Here is a 12,836-nt window from a genome sequence, read left to right as displayed (position 1 = left end):
ACGTAGAACGAAAATATATATATATATATACGTATATATACACATATGTATATATATACATATATTAATTCTACACATATATTTATGTAGTAATTTTACATAATTAGGTATCCTAATTAATTACAATTAGCGGGACCTGCCTGACAACCCATACCGAAAGTATAAGGAATTTAATTTGCTAGCACTATATTTAACCCTATAACTTTCTAAGACACCATAAAACCTGTACATGGGGGGTACTGTTTTACTCGGGAGACTTTGCTGAACACAAATATTAGTGTTTCAAAACAGTAAAATGTATTACAACGATGATATCGCCAGTAAAAGTGATGTTTTTTGCATTTTTCACGCACAAACAGCACTTACACGGACTATATTACTGCTGCAATACTTTTTACTGTTTTGAAACACAAATATTTGTGTTCAGCGAAGTCTCCCGAGTACAACAGTACCCCTCATGTACAGGTTTTATGGTGTTTTCAAAAATTACAGCGTCAAATATAAGGCTTGTGTTTCATTTTTTTCACATTAAAATTCGCCAGATTGCTTACGTTGCCTTTATGACCCTATGGTAGCCCAAGAATGAAAATTACCCCTATGATGGCATACTATTTGCAATAGTAGACAACCCAAGGTATTGCAAATGGGGTATGTCCAGTCTTTTTTAGTAGCCACTTAGTCAAACACTGGCCAAAATTGGCGTTTTTTGCATTTTTCACACACAAACAAATACTAACGCTAACTTTGGCCAGTGTTTGTGACCAAATGGCTACTGAAAAAGACTGGGCATACCCCATTTGCAATACCTTGGGTCGTCTACTATTGCAAATGGTATGCCATTATGGGTGTAAATTTATTTCCTGGGCTACTATACAGTCTCAAAGGCAACGTAACCAATCTGGCGAATTTCAATTTAAAATGTAACACGCTATATTTGACCCTGTAACTTCCCAAAACACCATAAAACCTGTACATAGGGGGTACTGTTTTACACGTGAGACTTTGCTGAATACAAATATGTGTATTTTATTGCAGTAAAAGCAAACAGTATTATGACATTGACAGTTAAAATGTCATGTAGAACTAAAAAAAATAAAAAAAAATCTTATTTTCTCCCATGTTTTTCATATTAAATTATGTTTCATAGCTACATATTTGATATTAAATGAAAGCCCTGTTTCCCCTGAATAAAATGATATATAATAAGGGGGGGTGCATTTAATATGAAAGAGGTGAATTACGGTTTGACAGACATATAGCGCAAATGCCAGGTTTTGTTTACATTTTGTTTCGTTCACAACTTGTACATTTGGCTGCGGTGTTAAGGGGTTAAGGGGTTAAGTTTACTATCCCCTTTGAATTAACTTTTAATTTTCATTTTAGTAATTAACCCTGTCGGATTATTACTATTATTATTATTATTATTATTATTAAATGTGCATAATGTGACCACTGTATTGTAATTATCTTTTAATTTCGAAATAAATCTATAAAAATTATAATTATTTTTGTTTTTCATAACTGCATTACCTGGAGTCGCCTGAAGGGGATACTAAACCAAAACAAAGGAGAACAGGAGGGGAAGCTGTGTCTCGAATAATTCCTTCCCCGACTTCCTGCAACAAGAGAGATCCAGGAAGCAGGTATTCAAGCAGGGTTTGTTGTGCATTGTAAAGCTGTTTTGTTCCTGTCTGTCTACATGCTGCAGGGTGGGCTGCAATTGAGTTATATTAGGATTTTATTTTGCAGTGTATGTATTTATGCTGTCCCTGGATACAACTCTGGTCTAATTCATGCTGTATACACACACATGGAGAATAGAACACTCAGAACAGCTCGGCAATTCCAGTGATAGATACAGAGTGACAAGAAAACAGCATGTTTTTATTCTGCAAATTATGTAATAAAAATGTCAGCCTGATGCTTTTCTAGTGAACATTGAATGTCCTGTGTCAAAGGTTGTTAGAGTCGCCATGTTTTTAAGGACACGTATCACTTCATCATGTTGATGGTTAGCACACGAGAAGTGCTGCCCTTCAGTATGGAGAAATCAAGAATTTCAGGAATACTCAGAGATTCCTTGTTTGCCCTCTGGCAGCATTTTATTCCTTCATACTGCAGGGCAGCGTTTTATTTATTTATAAAAAAAATTTGTCTAGCTGCATTTTATATGTCAATGCCTTTTTATAAAATACAATTTTAATTTTATATTTTTTAATTTGTAAAAACCCTAACACTTTGATATGTGGTTGGACAGTTCCTACCCTCTTTTTGCTTAAAGCAGTTACATATGAGATTTTTACCCAACCATATATAAAATCTCAGATTTTCATGTTAACTCTTTTTTATGCCATGCACACCGAGTACATAATGCAATTAATACTCACACCTTAAGTGTTGCTTGTACAATAGTAAGTACTGAAGGATTACTGGAGGGAAAATTTGGTTGAATGGCATTGCTGTGTTGATGCCCAAGAGCATTCTGTGTACACTATAGCATGTACAGTGTGCTATAGTGGTTATGGTGTTTGGAATGTTCCTTTTAACCCCTTAAGACCGCAGCCAAATGTACAAGTTGTGAACCAAAAAAAAACGTAAACAAACCACAGATTTTGACTATATGTCTGTTCAACAATAATTTACCTCTTTCATATTAAATGCACCCACACTTATTACATATCATTTTGTTCAGGGGAAACAGGGCTTTCATTTAACATCAAATATTTAGGTATGGAACATAACGTAATATGAATAAAATATAAAAAAATGAGAGAAAATATGATTTTTTAAAATTTTCTTAGTTCTATGTGACATTCTAACTGTGAATGTCATAATACTGTTTGCTTTTACTGCAATAAAATACACATATTTGTATTCAGCGATGTCTCATGTGTAAAACAGTACCCCCTATGTACAGGTTTTATGGTGTTTTGGGAAGTTACAGGGTCAAATATAGCATGTTACACTTTTCAGTTTTTTCACATTGAAATTTGCCAGTTTGGTTACGTTGCCTTTGAGACTGTATGGTAGCCCAGGAATGAAAATTACCCCCATGATGGCATACCATTTGCAAAAGTAGACAACCCAAGGTATTGCAAATGGGGTATGTCCAGTCTTTTTTAGTAGCCACTTGGTCACAAACACTAGCCAAAGTTAACGTTAATATTTGTTTGTGTGTGAAAAATGCAAAAAACTAATTTGAAAGCCAATTTTGGCCAGTGTTTGTGACTAATTGGCTACTAAAAAAGACTGAACATACCCCATTTGCAATACCTTGGGTTGTCTACTTTTGCAAATGGTATGCCATTATGGAGGTAATTCTTATTTCTGGGCTACTATACGGTCTCAAAGCCAACGTAACCAAGCTGGCGAATTTCATTGTGAAAAAACTGAAACGCAAGCCTTATATTTGACTCTGTAACTTTTGAAAACACCATAAAACCTGTGCATGAGGGGTACTGTTATACTCAGGAGACTTTGCTGAACACAAATATTTGTGTTTCAAAACAGTAAAAAGTATGACAGCAAAAATATCGTCAGTGTAAGTGCCGTTTGTGTGCGAAAAATGCAATAAATTTCACTTTCCCTGACGATATCATTGTTGTAATAAATTTTACGGTTTTGAAACACAAATATTTGTATTCAGCGATGTCTCCCGAGTAAAACAGTACCCCCCATGTACAGGTTTTATAGTGTCTTGGAAAGTTATAGGGTTAAATATAGTGCTAGCAAATTAAATTCCCTATACTTTCGGCCTGGGTTGTCAGGTCCTGCAAATTGTAATTAATAAAAGGACCTAATTATGTAAAATTATTACATAAATATATATGTAAAATTATTATATATATACACGTGTGTGTGTGTGTGTATATATATATATATATATATATATATATATATGTATATAATTTTTTTACTATTATTTTTATTTATATATAGGTATACGTATATACTTAGGTATATACATATATATATTATTTCGTTCTACGTGTATTTTGATATCTATCTATCTATCTATCTATATATATATATACATAGACAAAAAAATATATATATATATAATCAAAATACAGTTAGAACGAAATTACACACATATATATATTTTTAATTATTTTTTTTACGTATTTACATATTTTTTTATTATAATATATATATATATATATAATTATAATTATGTGTATATTTAATCAATATCCTTCTACGTGTATTTTGATATTAATATATATATATATAAATATTAAAATACACTTAGTGTATGTGTAAATGTGTGCGTATATATATATATATATATATATCATATATATAATATATATATAAATGATGTAAGTATATTTTATTTTTAACTTTAATTTTTTTTTTTTTTACTTTAAGGGGTTAAGAGGGGAGGAGAGGGGCAGAGACAGTGTCAGCCAGTGATTTTACATCACTGGCTGACACACAGGATCAGTGATCACAGTGACTGCCTGTCACTGTGATCACCTCCTGCAGATCGCGGTAATTGGCCACAGGGGGAGTGCCTGGGTGGCCAGGCATGCCCCCCACCGCGATCTGCAGGGGGATCCTGCCTGCAGTTACTATGGGTCAGCCAATAGGCTGACACATAGTAACTCTGATCGCAGTGACAGGCTGTCACTGCGATCAGATCGCAGGGAGAGGCTGTCTCTGCATTCAGATCGCAGAGACAGCCTCTCCCTGCGATCATACTCTGCAGATCGCGGTCACCGACCGCGATCTGCAGAGTGAAAATGCGGCCGGCTCCATGTGTCAGCCGATTTTAAAATCGGCTGACACATGGTAAATACCGATCGCAGTGACAGCCTGTCACTGCGATCGGAAGCTGCAGACCGCAGTCCCCAGGCACAGGGGGGCTGCCTGGGGGGCCAGGCATGCCCCCCGACCGCGATCTGCAGCGGCCATGTGCCGCCGGCCACGTGGGGGGTAAGACCGCCCAGGACGTACCATGCCGTCCTGCGGCGTTTAGAGCCGCCCAAATAAGGACGGCATGGTACGTCCTGCGGTCTTAAGGGGTTAAAGACGTGAATACAGATGTGAAATTCTGCATTAACAATTGGTGAACAGGGGGGCCAGGCTGCAGGTGCCCCTGGGAACCCCCATTCTATTAAATCGCTCAAAAACCTTTTAGGGAATGATGCCCGCAGCTTAAAAGTGCGATAACAACTACAATGGCATGTAGTGCTTATAGTGCTAAGTTTGCTTCATATTAAACTTTTATGCTTAGCCCATACAATTTGTAGCTCTTTTTCCATTTTATTGTAAATTAAACTTTTGAGAAGCATATTAGAGAATGCTGCTTTTCGCAGTTAAAGTTCATTAATAACAAATTTCATGTTCACAATCAATAGGTATATAAAAATGGTCAGGATTTTGGCGAATGGTGAAATTGTCCAAGATGATGACCCACGTGTGAGATCAAGAGAAACCTCTCGTCAAGTGAGTTTACATTTAGAAAGGGAAGTTTTATAGATTTTTTTTTTTTTTTTTAAATCTAATATGTCTGGTATTTACATGTGCTAGTGATATCATGGGCTTTGCTTTCTAGTTACTTGAATGCTATCGTGCAACTAATCTGCTCTCATCACATGACCTCCGCAGCCATTTTATTATCAGTAGCTGGTAATGAACCAACATTGTGCTGCAATTTTTACCATCTCCACGCTTAACGTGTGTGCTTTCTGCTAGTGGTGTTTAGTAAACCAAATTAAACAGTCGAGTAGTACAGCATAGGTGAGTAAAAATAATATCTACGTGGCAACATCATCACCAGTGTTGCTCCAAAAAATTAAAGTACATTATTATTTTATTATTATTTTATTATTTATATAGCGCCACCAGATTCCGTAGCGCTGTACAATTCCCCATTCTTGAGTATTCTGTCCACCGAGCATATTTGTGCCTGTGTTGTTGCAGGGTTTAACACTCATTTACATGACATATACTGACTATCAAAATAAGCCAGGAGTAAAATGTAAAATTTATAAATAAAAACTAGAATTTAATAAAAAAAAAAAAAAAAAAAAGGGCATCCCTTAGGTATCTTTTAGTTGGCTATTGTGTTATATAGTTGCCAGTTTACCTTTAATATTGCCATTTGAAAGTTTGTGCAGCATGCTGAACTAAAAGCATCAGGACACAGAATTGGTTAGACGCTGGGCATAGTATTGTTGCCTAAAAATGTTCCTAGATGGAATGAAAACTTAGCCATAGCTTAGCAGTTTACACATTTTATACACTGCTTTTATGTATATACTTATTTGTGTCTAAGCAGCAAAAGTCAGCACTGTTTCTCCCATTTTTTTCTAGAGTACTCTGTTAATTTACTCTTAAAGAACAATATGCAGAGGTGGAAGGGGATATTACTGCAGTTTAGATTGATTTTCTTATTAGCTGACATGGTGTTCATTTTGTCACTTGTTTGGGCTTATACCAGTGATTTCTTTTCCAATAGGAAAAAATAAATAGTAAAACCGTAAGACTTTTTTGTTTTCTGCACGAAACAAGGATCGCTCTGTAAGCGAGATTAAATATCACAGTAACTGCTTTTTAGTTGCTTGACTTGTGTTCTTTAGTGTAACAATCCAAGAACCATAACCACTACAGGGAGTAAGTAGTGAAACTGTTTAAAAATGGACTGTAGTAGTTATGGTGCTTGGCATTCTCTTTTATGCAATCCTCATGAATTATCATTCCTTAAAAGAATTATTAAAAGGCCCTGTGGCAGAAATGCCTCTGCCACGTGTTCCTCTATGGGCCTGCTGGCTAGCCTCCTGCCTAAAGACTATGGGCCCTGCAAAAAGTCTATTAAGAGACTTAGTTTGTGCCATTTTCCTATGCTGTTCGGAAACCGAACAGGGGCACGAACCATGGACCACCCGGGAGCTTGTTAAGCCTTATCATCACCTCTTTACGATTCTAACCGCAGTGTTTTAATTGTTCGTCTGGGGGGCCACAGTTCGTATGAACCACCACGAGGTGACGGCGATCTTGTTCCCGCGAACGCAGGCAGCAGTGTTTGGCTGTCGAGTTCATGGAACTCAAAATCGGACTCGGAAACTTCCAAACATCGCTGGACTTCCATCATCGCCTGCATTGGTTTCTACACCACCTGGAATGGCACTCTTCGGTAGAATCGTTCGTCTGGATGAGGGGAACAAGCTCCACGCTATAACTATTGACTGCGTTCGATAGTTTGTTAATTTTTAAACTACCGAACTTTACCGACCGCTACCACTTTTTCCCTGGAACTGTTTTGGGCGTAGGACCATGTTTGCAGTCAGTCAAATTATGACTTCCATGAAAAACCCGAATCCCTGAACCGATCTGGGGGATTTTGGATATGTTGGTCACAGAGATCGGGGCTATCAGGTGGTGTGACTTTTGTGGGGTTTTATGTGTTTTAGGGGTAATTTTGGGGTGTCTGTAAATTGTAGTTTTTTCTGTACCTGGATATAATTGAGTTTGTACAGTTCCTGACTCAATTATCTCTCAGGCACAGTGGAGGAGTTTGTGACTTGTGTAAATTCTGTAACTGTGCTGCCATTAAACAGACTACTTCCCAGCATTAAGCCTTGGGGGGATTGCCATACTGCTCTTTGGATTATTATACCTGCTATACTCTCTTGGAGGAGAGGTCTTCCCACTGGGAGCTGGATCTAGGTGTTGGTCCAGGGTGAGAAGGGATGGGAGACCCCAGCCAAGCTAAGGGGGCTACAGTGGTTGTGGTGTCTGGGTATGGTGTCTGTTGCAGTGCTTATAGTACTCGGTGAGCACTAGGAAGCTTGATAGGCAGAGGTACCCAGTCGGGGTGCCAGGTGGTCCGCCACAGGCCCTAAATGAATTCCTAATTTGCTTTGCCTTCTTTAGAGTTTGATCCTTAAACAGTGTCTTGAAATGTATTGACAACAAATTGCTAAATTTGAGCTGTTACAACCAAACTGTAACAGTAGCTTAATTGACTTTTTGTATATTGGTTATATTGTATAAGTTTGTACTACTGTAAAAACATACCAGTCCGTATTTGATTATTTTTCCTCTCCTCTACACAGGGATTTTTTAATACTGCAAACAGGACCACAGCTGGAGCAGGACCTCAGCAGGTACCAGGAGATGGAGCCAGGCAGCAGGGTCGATCACCTTTCACTGAGATTAATCAACAGCTGGTCAACATGGGCTTCCCGCGGTGGAATCTTGGAAATCAGGTGGTGGAGCCGGTCATGTCTATCCTCCTTCTCTTTCTCATTCTGATGTTGGGAGTCCGTGGTCTGCTTCTTATAGGCTTGATATACATTGTCTCACACCTCAGCCAACGATAAAGATGGAACATAAGATTGGATGTCTGGAATTGAAGAGGACCTTGCATATGTGGTGTTTGTAGAATGTTTGAGGCATGTTTGAGGAACGAGTATCTTGATTACCCACAGCAATGCAAGTCATATTATGTGTTGTCTTCTACAACTTTTTTTTTGTCTTATTTTTTTTTTTTTGGTCCAATATATACATTTGTTCTTTTAGTGGCAATTTCACCAGCTGATTTTTTTTTATTTTTTTTTTGTTTATTTGGGAAAGAGTTTAGTTTTTTGTTTTTTTTTTACCTTGCATTTTCATTTTAGAAACTTGCCACTGTTTTATTTGAGCCCTATTAATTTCTACTCTTTTAACTATTTACTTGCATACTTAAAAACCTAATTTATGGTTTAATTAAGCACTAAAAAAGAATTTCATCCAAAGGTGTGTATTTTGAAGCAGTGGACCTTCTGTTGTTGTTGGGGTAAAAATTCTGTTGATCATCTAGCTCTTCCCCTATCAAAGCGACATGGATGTTTTTGAGTTATTAATAAATGCTAATTCATAAAGATATAAGCAAAAATTACACGTCGTCAAATAATATCATAAGACAGGGAAAGGGATTATGGATTATCGCTTTTCTGTTTTTTTTTTTTTTTTTTTAAATAAATTTGGCTAAAGCCAAATATTTTTCAGCTTTCCCACCTTGCCACTTTTAATCATTCTTTGCAAGTGATGACTCATGGGAAATGGCCGGTTGTAGCCGTTTTAAGCTCTGCCCTTCCTGTGCAATGTGTATCTCATTATGCATGCTTAATAAATCCATAGAGGATTCTACTGTCTTCCATGTATTCTCCATTTCTGTACACATCTATGAGTCTGTAAATCATAAAAGATTTTATTTTAAAATTGAATCAAATTTATGAGAGAGCATATTCTTCTATAATGATATTTTTCAGGTATTGGTTGATTTATTTGTTTATTTTTTTGGTTGGGATTATCTTTATGTCTTCCAAACTTGCAGATGTTAAGCCCATGTATGTGGTAGCAGTGTTTTGATCTGCAGCAGCAAATTTAACATACGAAGATTCAAGTGAGCAAGCACCATGGTTTTTATTGAAAACTTTTTTATTTTTATTTTTTAAATATGGATAACGTAAATATTGCTGGGAATGAAATATGTTTGCATACAGTAAATTTTGTAGGGAGAAATAAATACAACACATTTGTAAGAAGAGATATTATGCATTTTATAAAAGTTATTCTTGGTAATCTGTTTCCCAGGTATAATTTCCTCTTCTATTGCATCTATTTTGCATATGAAAATTGGCAATATATATTGTTATAAAGAAACTATTGTATACCTATAACATTTATTTTGGATGCTTTTATTTTAAAGGAACACTTCTGGCACCATAATCACAACATCCAGCTGTAGTGATTTTGGTACAAGGAGTGGTTGTTTTTCCACAGTACTTTGTCAAACAGTTTGATAACTTACTTGGGGAGCACCAGTTGCCTGTCATCACCTTCCCTGGAGCTCATAGCTCCTGCAATAAGCTTCTGTTAGCAGGGCTGGTTTGTTGACTGAGGACATTGGCTCAGTGCTGACAGCTAAGTAAGCTTATCCCTGTACCATCAGGCTAAACTATCGGCTACAGATGAGGTGGTGGTGAGGTAAGTTGTCAAGCCATTCTTAAATAGTTTGACTACTTAATGTGGCAGAGTGCCATGACACTCATGGTACCATAACCACTGCAGTAGACTGTAATGGTTATGGTGCTTGATTTGTTACTTTAAAAATATTAAATATAATACATAATATTATACTCACCCACACATCTATATTACTTAGGCATCCTCTCCTTTTGGTTCATGTGGCTAGATATTTTTGTGTGGGATATTCTTGTCTGTAAAAATTATTTAATTCTTTGAGAATACAGAGTAAATTATAATACTTAATTTTGTACCTGAAAGTCACATTTCATTTTGCTAGGGTGCATGATATTTATGTAAGTGCAGAGTTTTGTTGTTTAATGCAAAAAAAAAATCTTCAGAACATTCCGCTCTGTGTTTGTAATTATTATCGTGTCCACTGTCCAGTGAATTTATTTGACAAGATTGTTTCTCAATCTCGGCAGTCCATGTCGGCAGTCCATGTCTGGAACTAAAAATCACAATTTTAACTTGGAGTTTGTTTTGTTATAACAGAACTGTGCAGAGAAGATCGATCGATCTATAATGAACACAGATTTCATAGTTTATTGCAAACTTGTCCTTAAATAACTGCTAAAGACAATAGATAATTTGAACTTGATGATGCTGAAAACATGGTCTTGTAAAACATCCAAAAGGCTCTGAGATGTTAACTGCTTGCTTATAGAAACAATTTTGATCATTTTAATACAGTTTATCTTGCCAAACAATCACTGAAGATAGTTGGTTTTTCCCTTTGATACAAGGACTTTTTCAAATAACATGTTGACCAATAAAGACTTATAATACTAATCTGTTAATGTGATTCATTATTTTAATTTATTTTATATCTTCTGCTTCTGATGTTGTCTTACTCCACTTCCATTATACGCTATTTGATGAGCGACCATTCATCTATTATCTGACACCAATAAATGCTAGATTTTTTTTTTTTTACGCTTTGTTCATTAAACTCACAGAGATTACCAATAGTGGTAAGCCCTGTGGCAGAGTCTATACACAGTATATACCAAGCCACAAAATTGTTAAGGTAAGTTAGAAGCTGCTATACTGGAACCAGAATATAGTAGATATTTGCATCCATTTCTGCTGATGGTTAAAGGAGCACTATAGGGGCAAGAATACAAACATGTATTCCTGACCCTATAGGGGTTAAAACCACTTTCTAGCCACTCTGGTCCCTTCATGCCTCCTTTTAATATAGTAAAATTGTACTAGTATTCAAGTCTGCAGCTGCTTGCTTTGTCACTGTTTCCCTTTGACCTGCCTGTTGACATCAGCAGAAGTGGTGGCCTGATCCAATCACAATGCTTCCCCATAGGATTGGCTGAGACTGTCAAAGAGGCAGATCAGGGGCAGAGCCAGCACAATTCAAACACAGCCCTGGCCAATCAGCATCTCCTCATAGAGATTAATTGAATCAATGAATCTCTATGAGGAAAGTTCAGTGTCTGCATGCAGAGGGAGGAGACACTGAATGTTTGGATGCATTTTAGGCAGCCATGACCCAGGAAAGATCTCTAACAGCCATCACTGGCCATGAGGAGTGGCCAGTGAAGTTATCACTAGGCTAAAATTTAAACACTGCATTTTCTCTGAAAAGACAGTGTTTACAGCAAAATGCCTAAAGGTAATGATTCTACTCACCAGAACAAATACAGTAAGCTGAATTTTTGATTAGCTGCTATTTTTTCTTTCTTTTCTATTTATCTGTTACCTCCTCTCACTTGGCAGTTAGACAGCCACAATACAAAGGTCTATAAAAATTATCAGTTTTGTCCATCTTAATTTTTCATTGGTCAGAAGCACAGTTCATCCTATCTAAAATGATGCAGTTAATCAAGCAAATGAGTGTCCACAAATCCTGACATAAGCTGTGCATCTCAGAAAGTTGTACATAGTTTTAACAGATAATTTGTGCCTCAAGTTCTGACCAAAGAATAATTCCACACAGGAAGGGTAAGCCAGAAGATATATTAAAAAGTTATTATTGATATGTATGCATTACAAAATAATACACAGCAAAGCTATCTTACGTGTTTTTCTATTATTTTTTGTGTAATAAAGTATGATAGCTGTTTTTCTTTAGCCCTTTCCTCATGGTTTCCATGCGAGGTTCGGTCCTGTCATTTATGTAGTTAGAAGGCATGATAAAGCCTAAAGCCCCCACTTTCCTTACATCAAATTATGCAGAATGCAGGGTACTTGAGAGTAACTCAGTCACCTTTATGTTAGTACAACTTGGACCTTCGTGAAAATTTTCACAAATTCCCTTCCCCATGCCAAATTTTTCTCGTTTGCGAATTGACCAAAAATTGTGTAAAATCAATTACTGCCAGGCCAAGTTGTCACAAACCTACGCAACTTCACCTGGAGTGAAAAAAAAGTCGCCTTTCTCGCTGGACCAAGTTGAGCCAGATGAAAAATAATAATCACCGCTTGTCCCTCTGAATTGCCAAGGTGCCAGTTGTGAAGGGAAACTGTAGTGAATGCCTTTTCACAAAAATCCTTGTGATCCTCTTCCCAAATGTAAGTGATTTAATTAAAAATATCAATCAATAATACTTCAGTTACAACATTAAAAAATTATGGCACTGTGTTGTGGGGAAGAGAAGGGATATTTGCATTCTGTGTATATACAATAACTATACTTATATAGCACAACAGGTGAAGTACTGCTTCTCCATAGATGTGTATTGGTGGAGAAAATTTATATAATGAAAGAAGTACAATTTACTGGAAATATATTAGTGTGTTGAGGCTTAAGTGACGGTTAACTTTGTTCCAAAAGCAATTAATGTTATAGGAGAAAGGAGTGA

The 12,836-nt window shown here is 36.6% G+C and overlaps 1 protein-coding gene across 2 annotated transcripts; it reads left to right on the top strand.

The window, feature by feature from the left end:
- Window positions 1-1,579: 1,579 nt before the first annotated feature.
- FAM241B (family with sequence similarity 241 member B) lies at window positions 1,580-10,809 on the top strand. Of its 2 annotated transcripts, none has more exons than XM_063435012.1 (3): window positions 1,580-1,643; window positions 5,364-5,451; window positions 8,064-10,809. In XM_063435012.1, exons 2-3 carry the CDS (start codon window positions 5,374-5,376, stop codon window positions 8,328-8,330), a joined length of 345 nt encoding a protein of 114 aa, XP_063291082.1. In that variant the 5' UTR covers window positions 1,580-1,643; window positions 5,364-5,373; the 3' UTR covers window positions 8,331-10,809. The 2 variants fall into 2 exon arrangements, with proteins under 2 accessions (XP_063291082.1, XP_063291083.1); XM_063435013.1 differs by lacking the exon at window positions 1,580-1,643 and adding an exon at window positions 1,666-1,750.
- Window positions 10,810-12,836: the final 2,027 nt, after the last annotated feature.

The sequence above is a fragment of the Pelobates fuscus genome, chromosome 10 (assembly GCF_036172605.1).
Source record: "Pelobates fuscus isolate aPelFus1 chromosome 10, aPelFus1.pri, whole genome shotgun sequence".
Lineage (NCBI taxonomy): Eukaryota > Metazoa > Chordata > Amphibia > Anura > Pelobatidae > Pelobates > Pelobates fuscus.
Note: the sequence above shows the minus strand (reverse complement) of the source record. Positions and strands in the feature narration are given on the sequence as shown.

Excerpts from the sequence above, each read along its gene's own strand:
- FAM241B (XM_063435012.1), top strand. The coding sequence starts at position 5,374 with ATGGTCAGGATTTTGGCGAATGGTGAAATTGTCCAAGATGATGACCCA. Across the intron at positions 5,452-8,063 it reads CAAGAGAAACCTCTCGTCAA|GGATTTTTTAATACTGCAAA; the intron begins GTGAGTTTACAT and ends TCCTCTACACAG.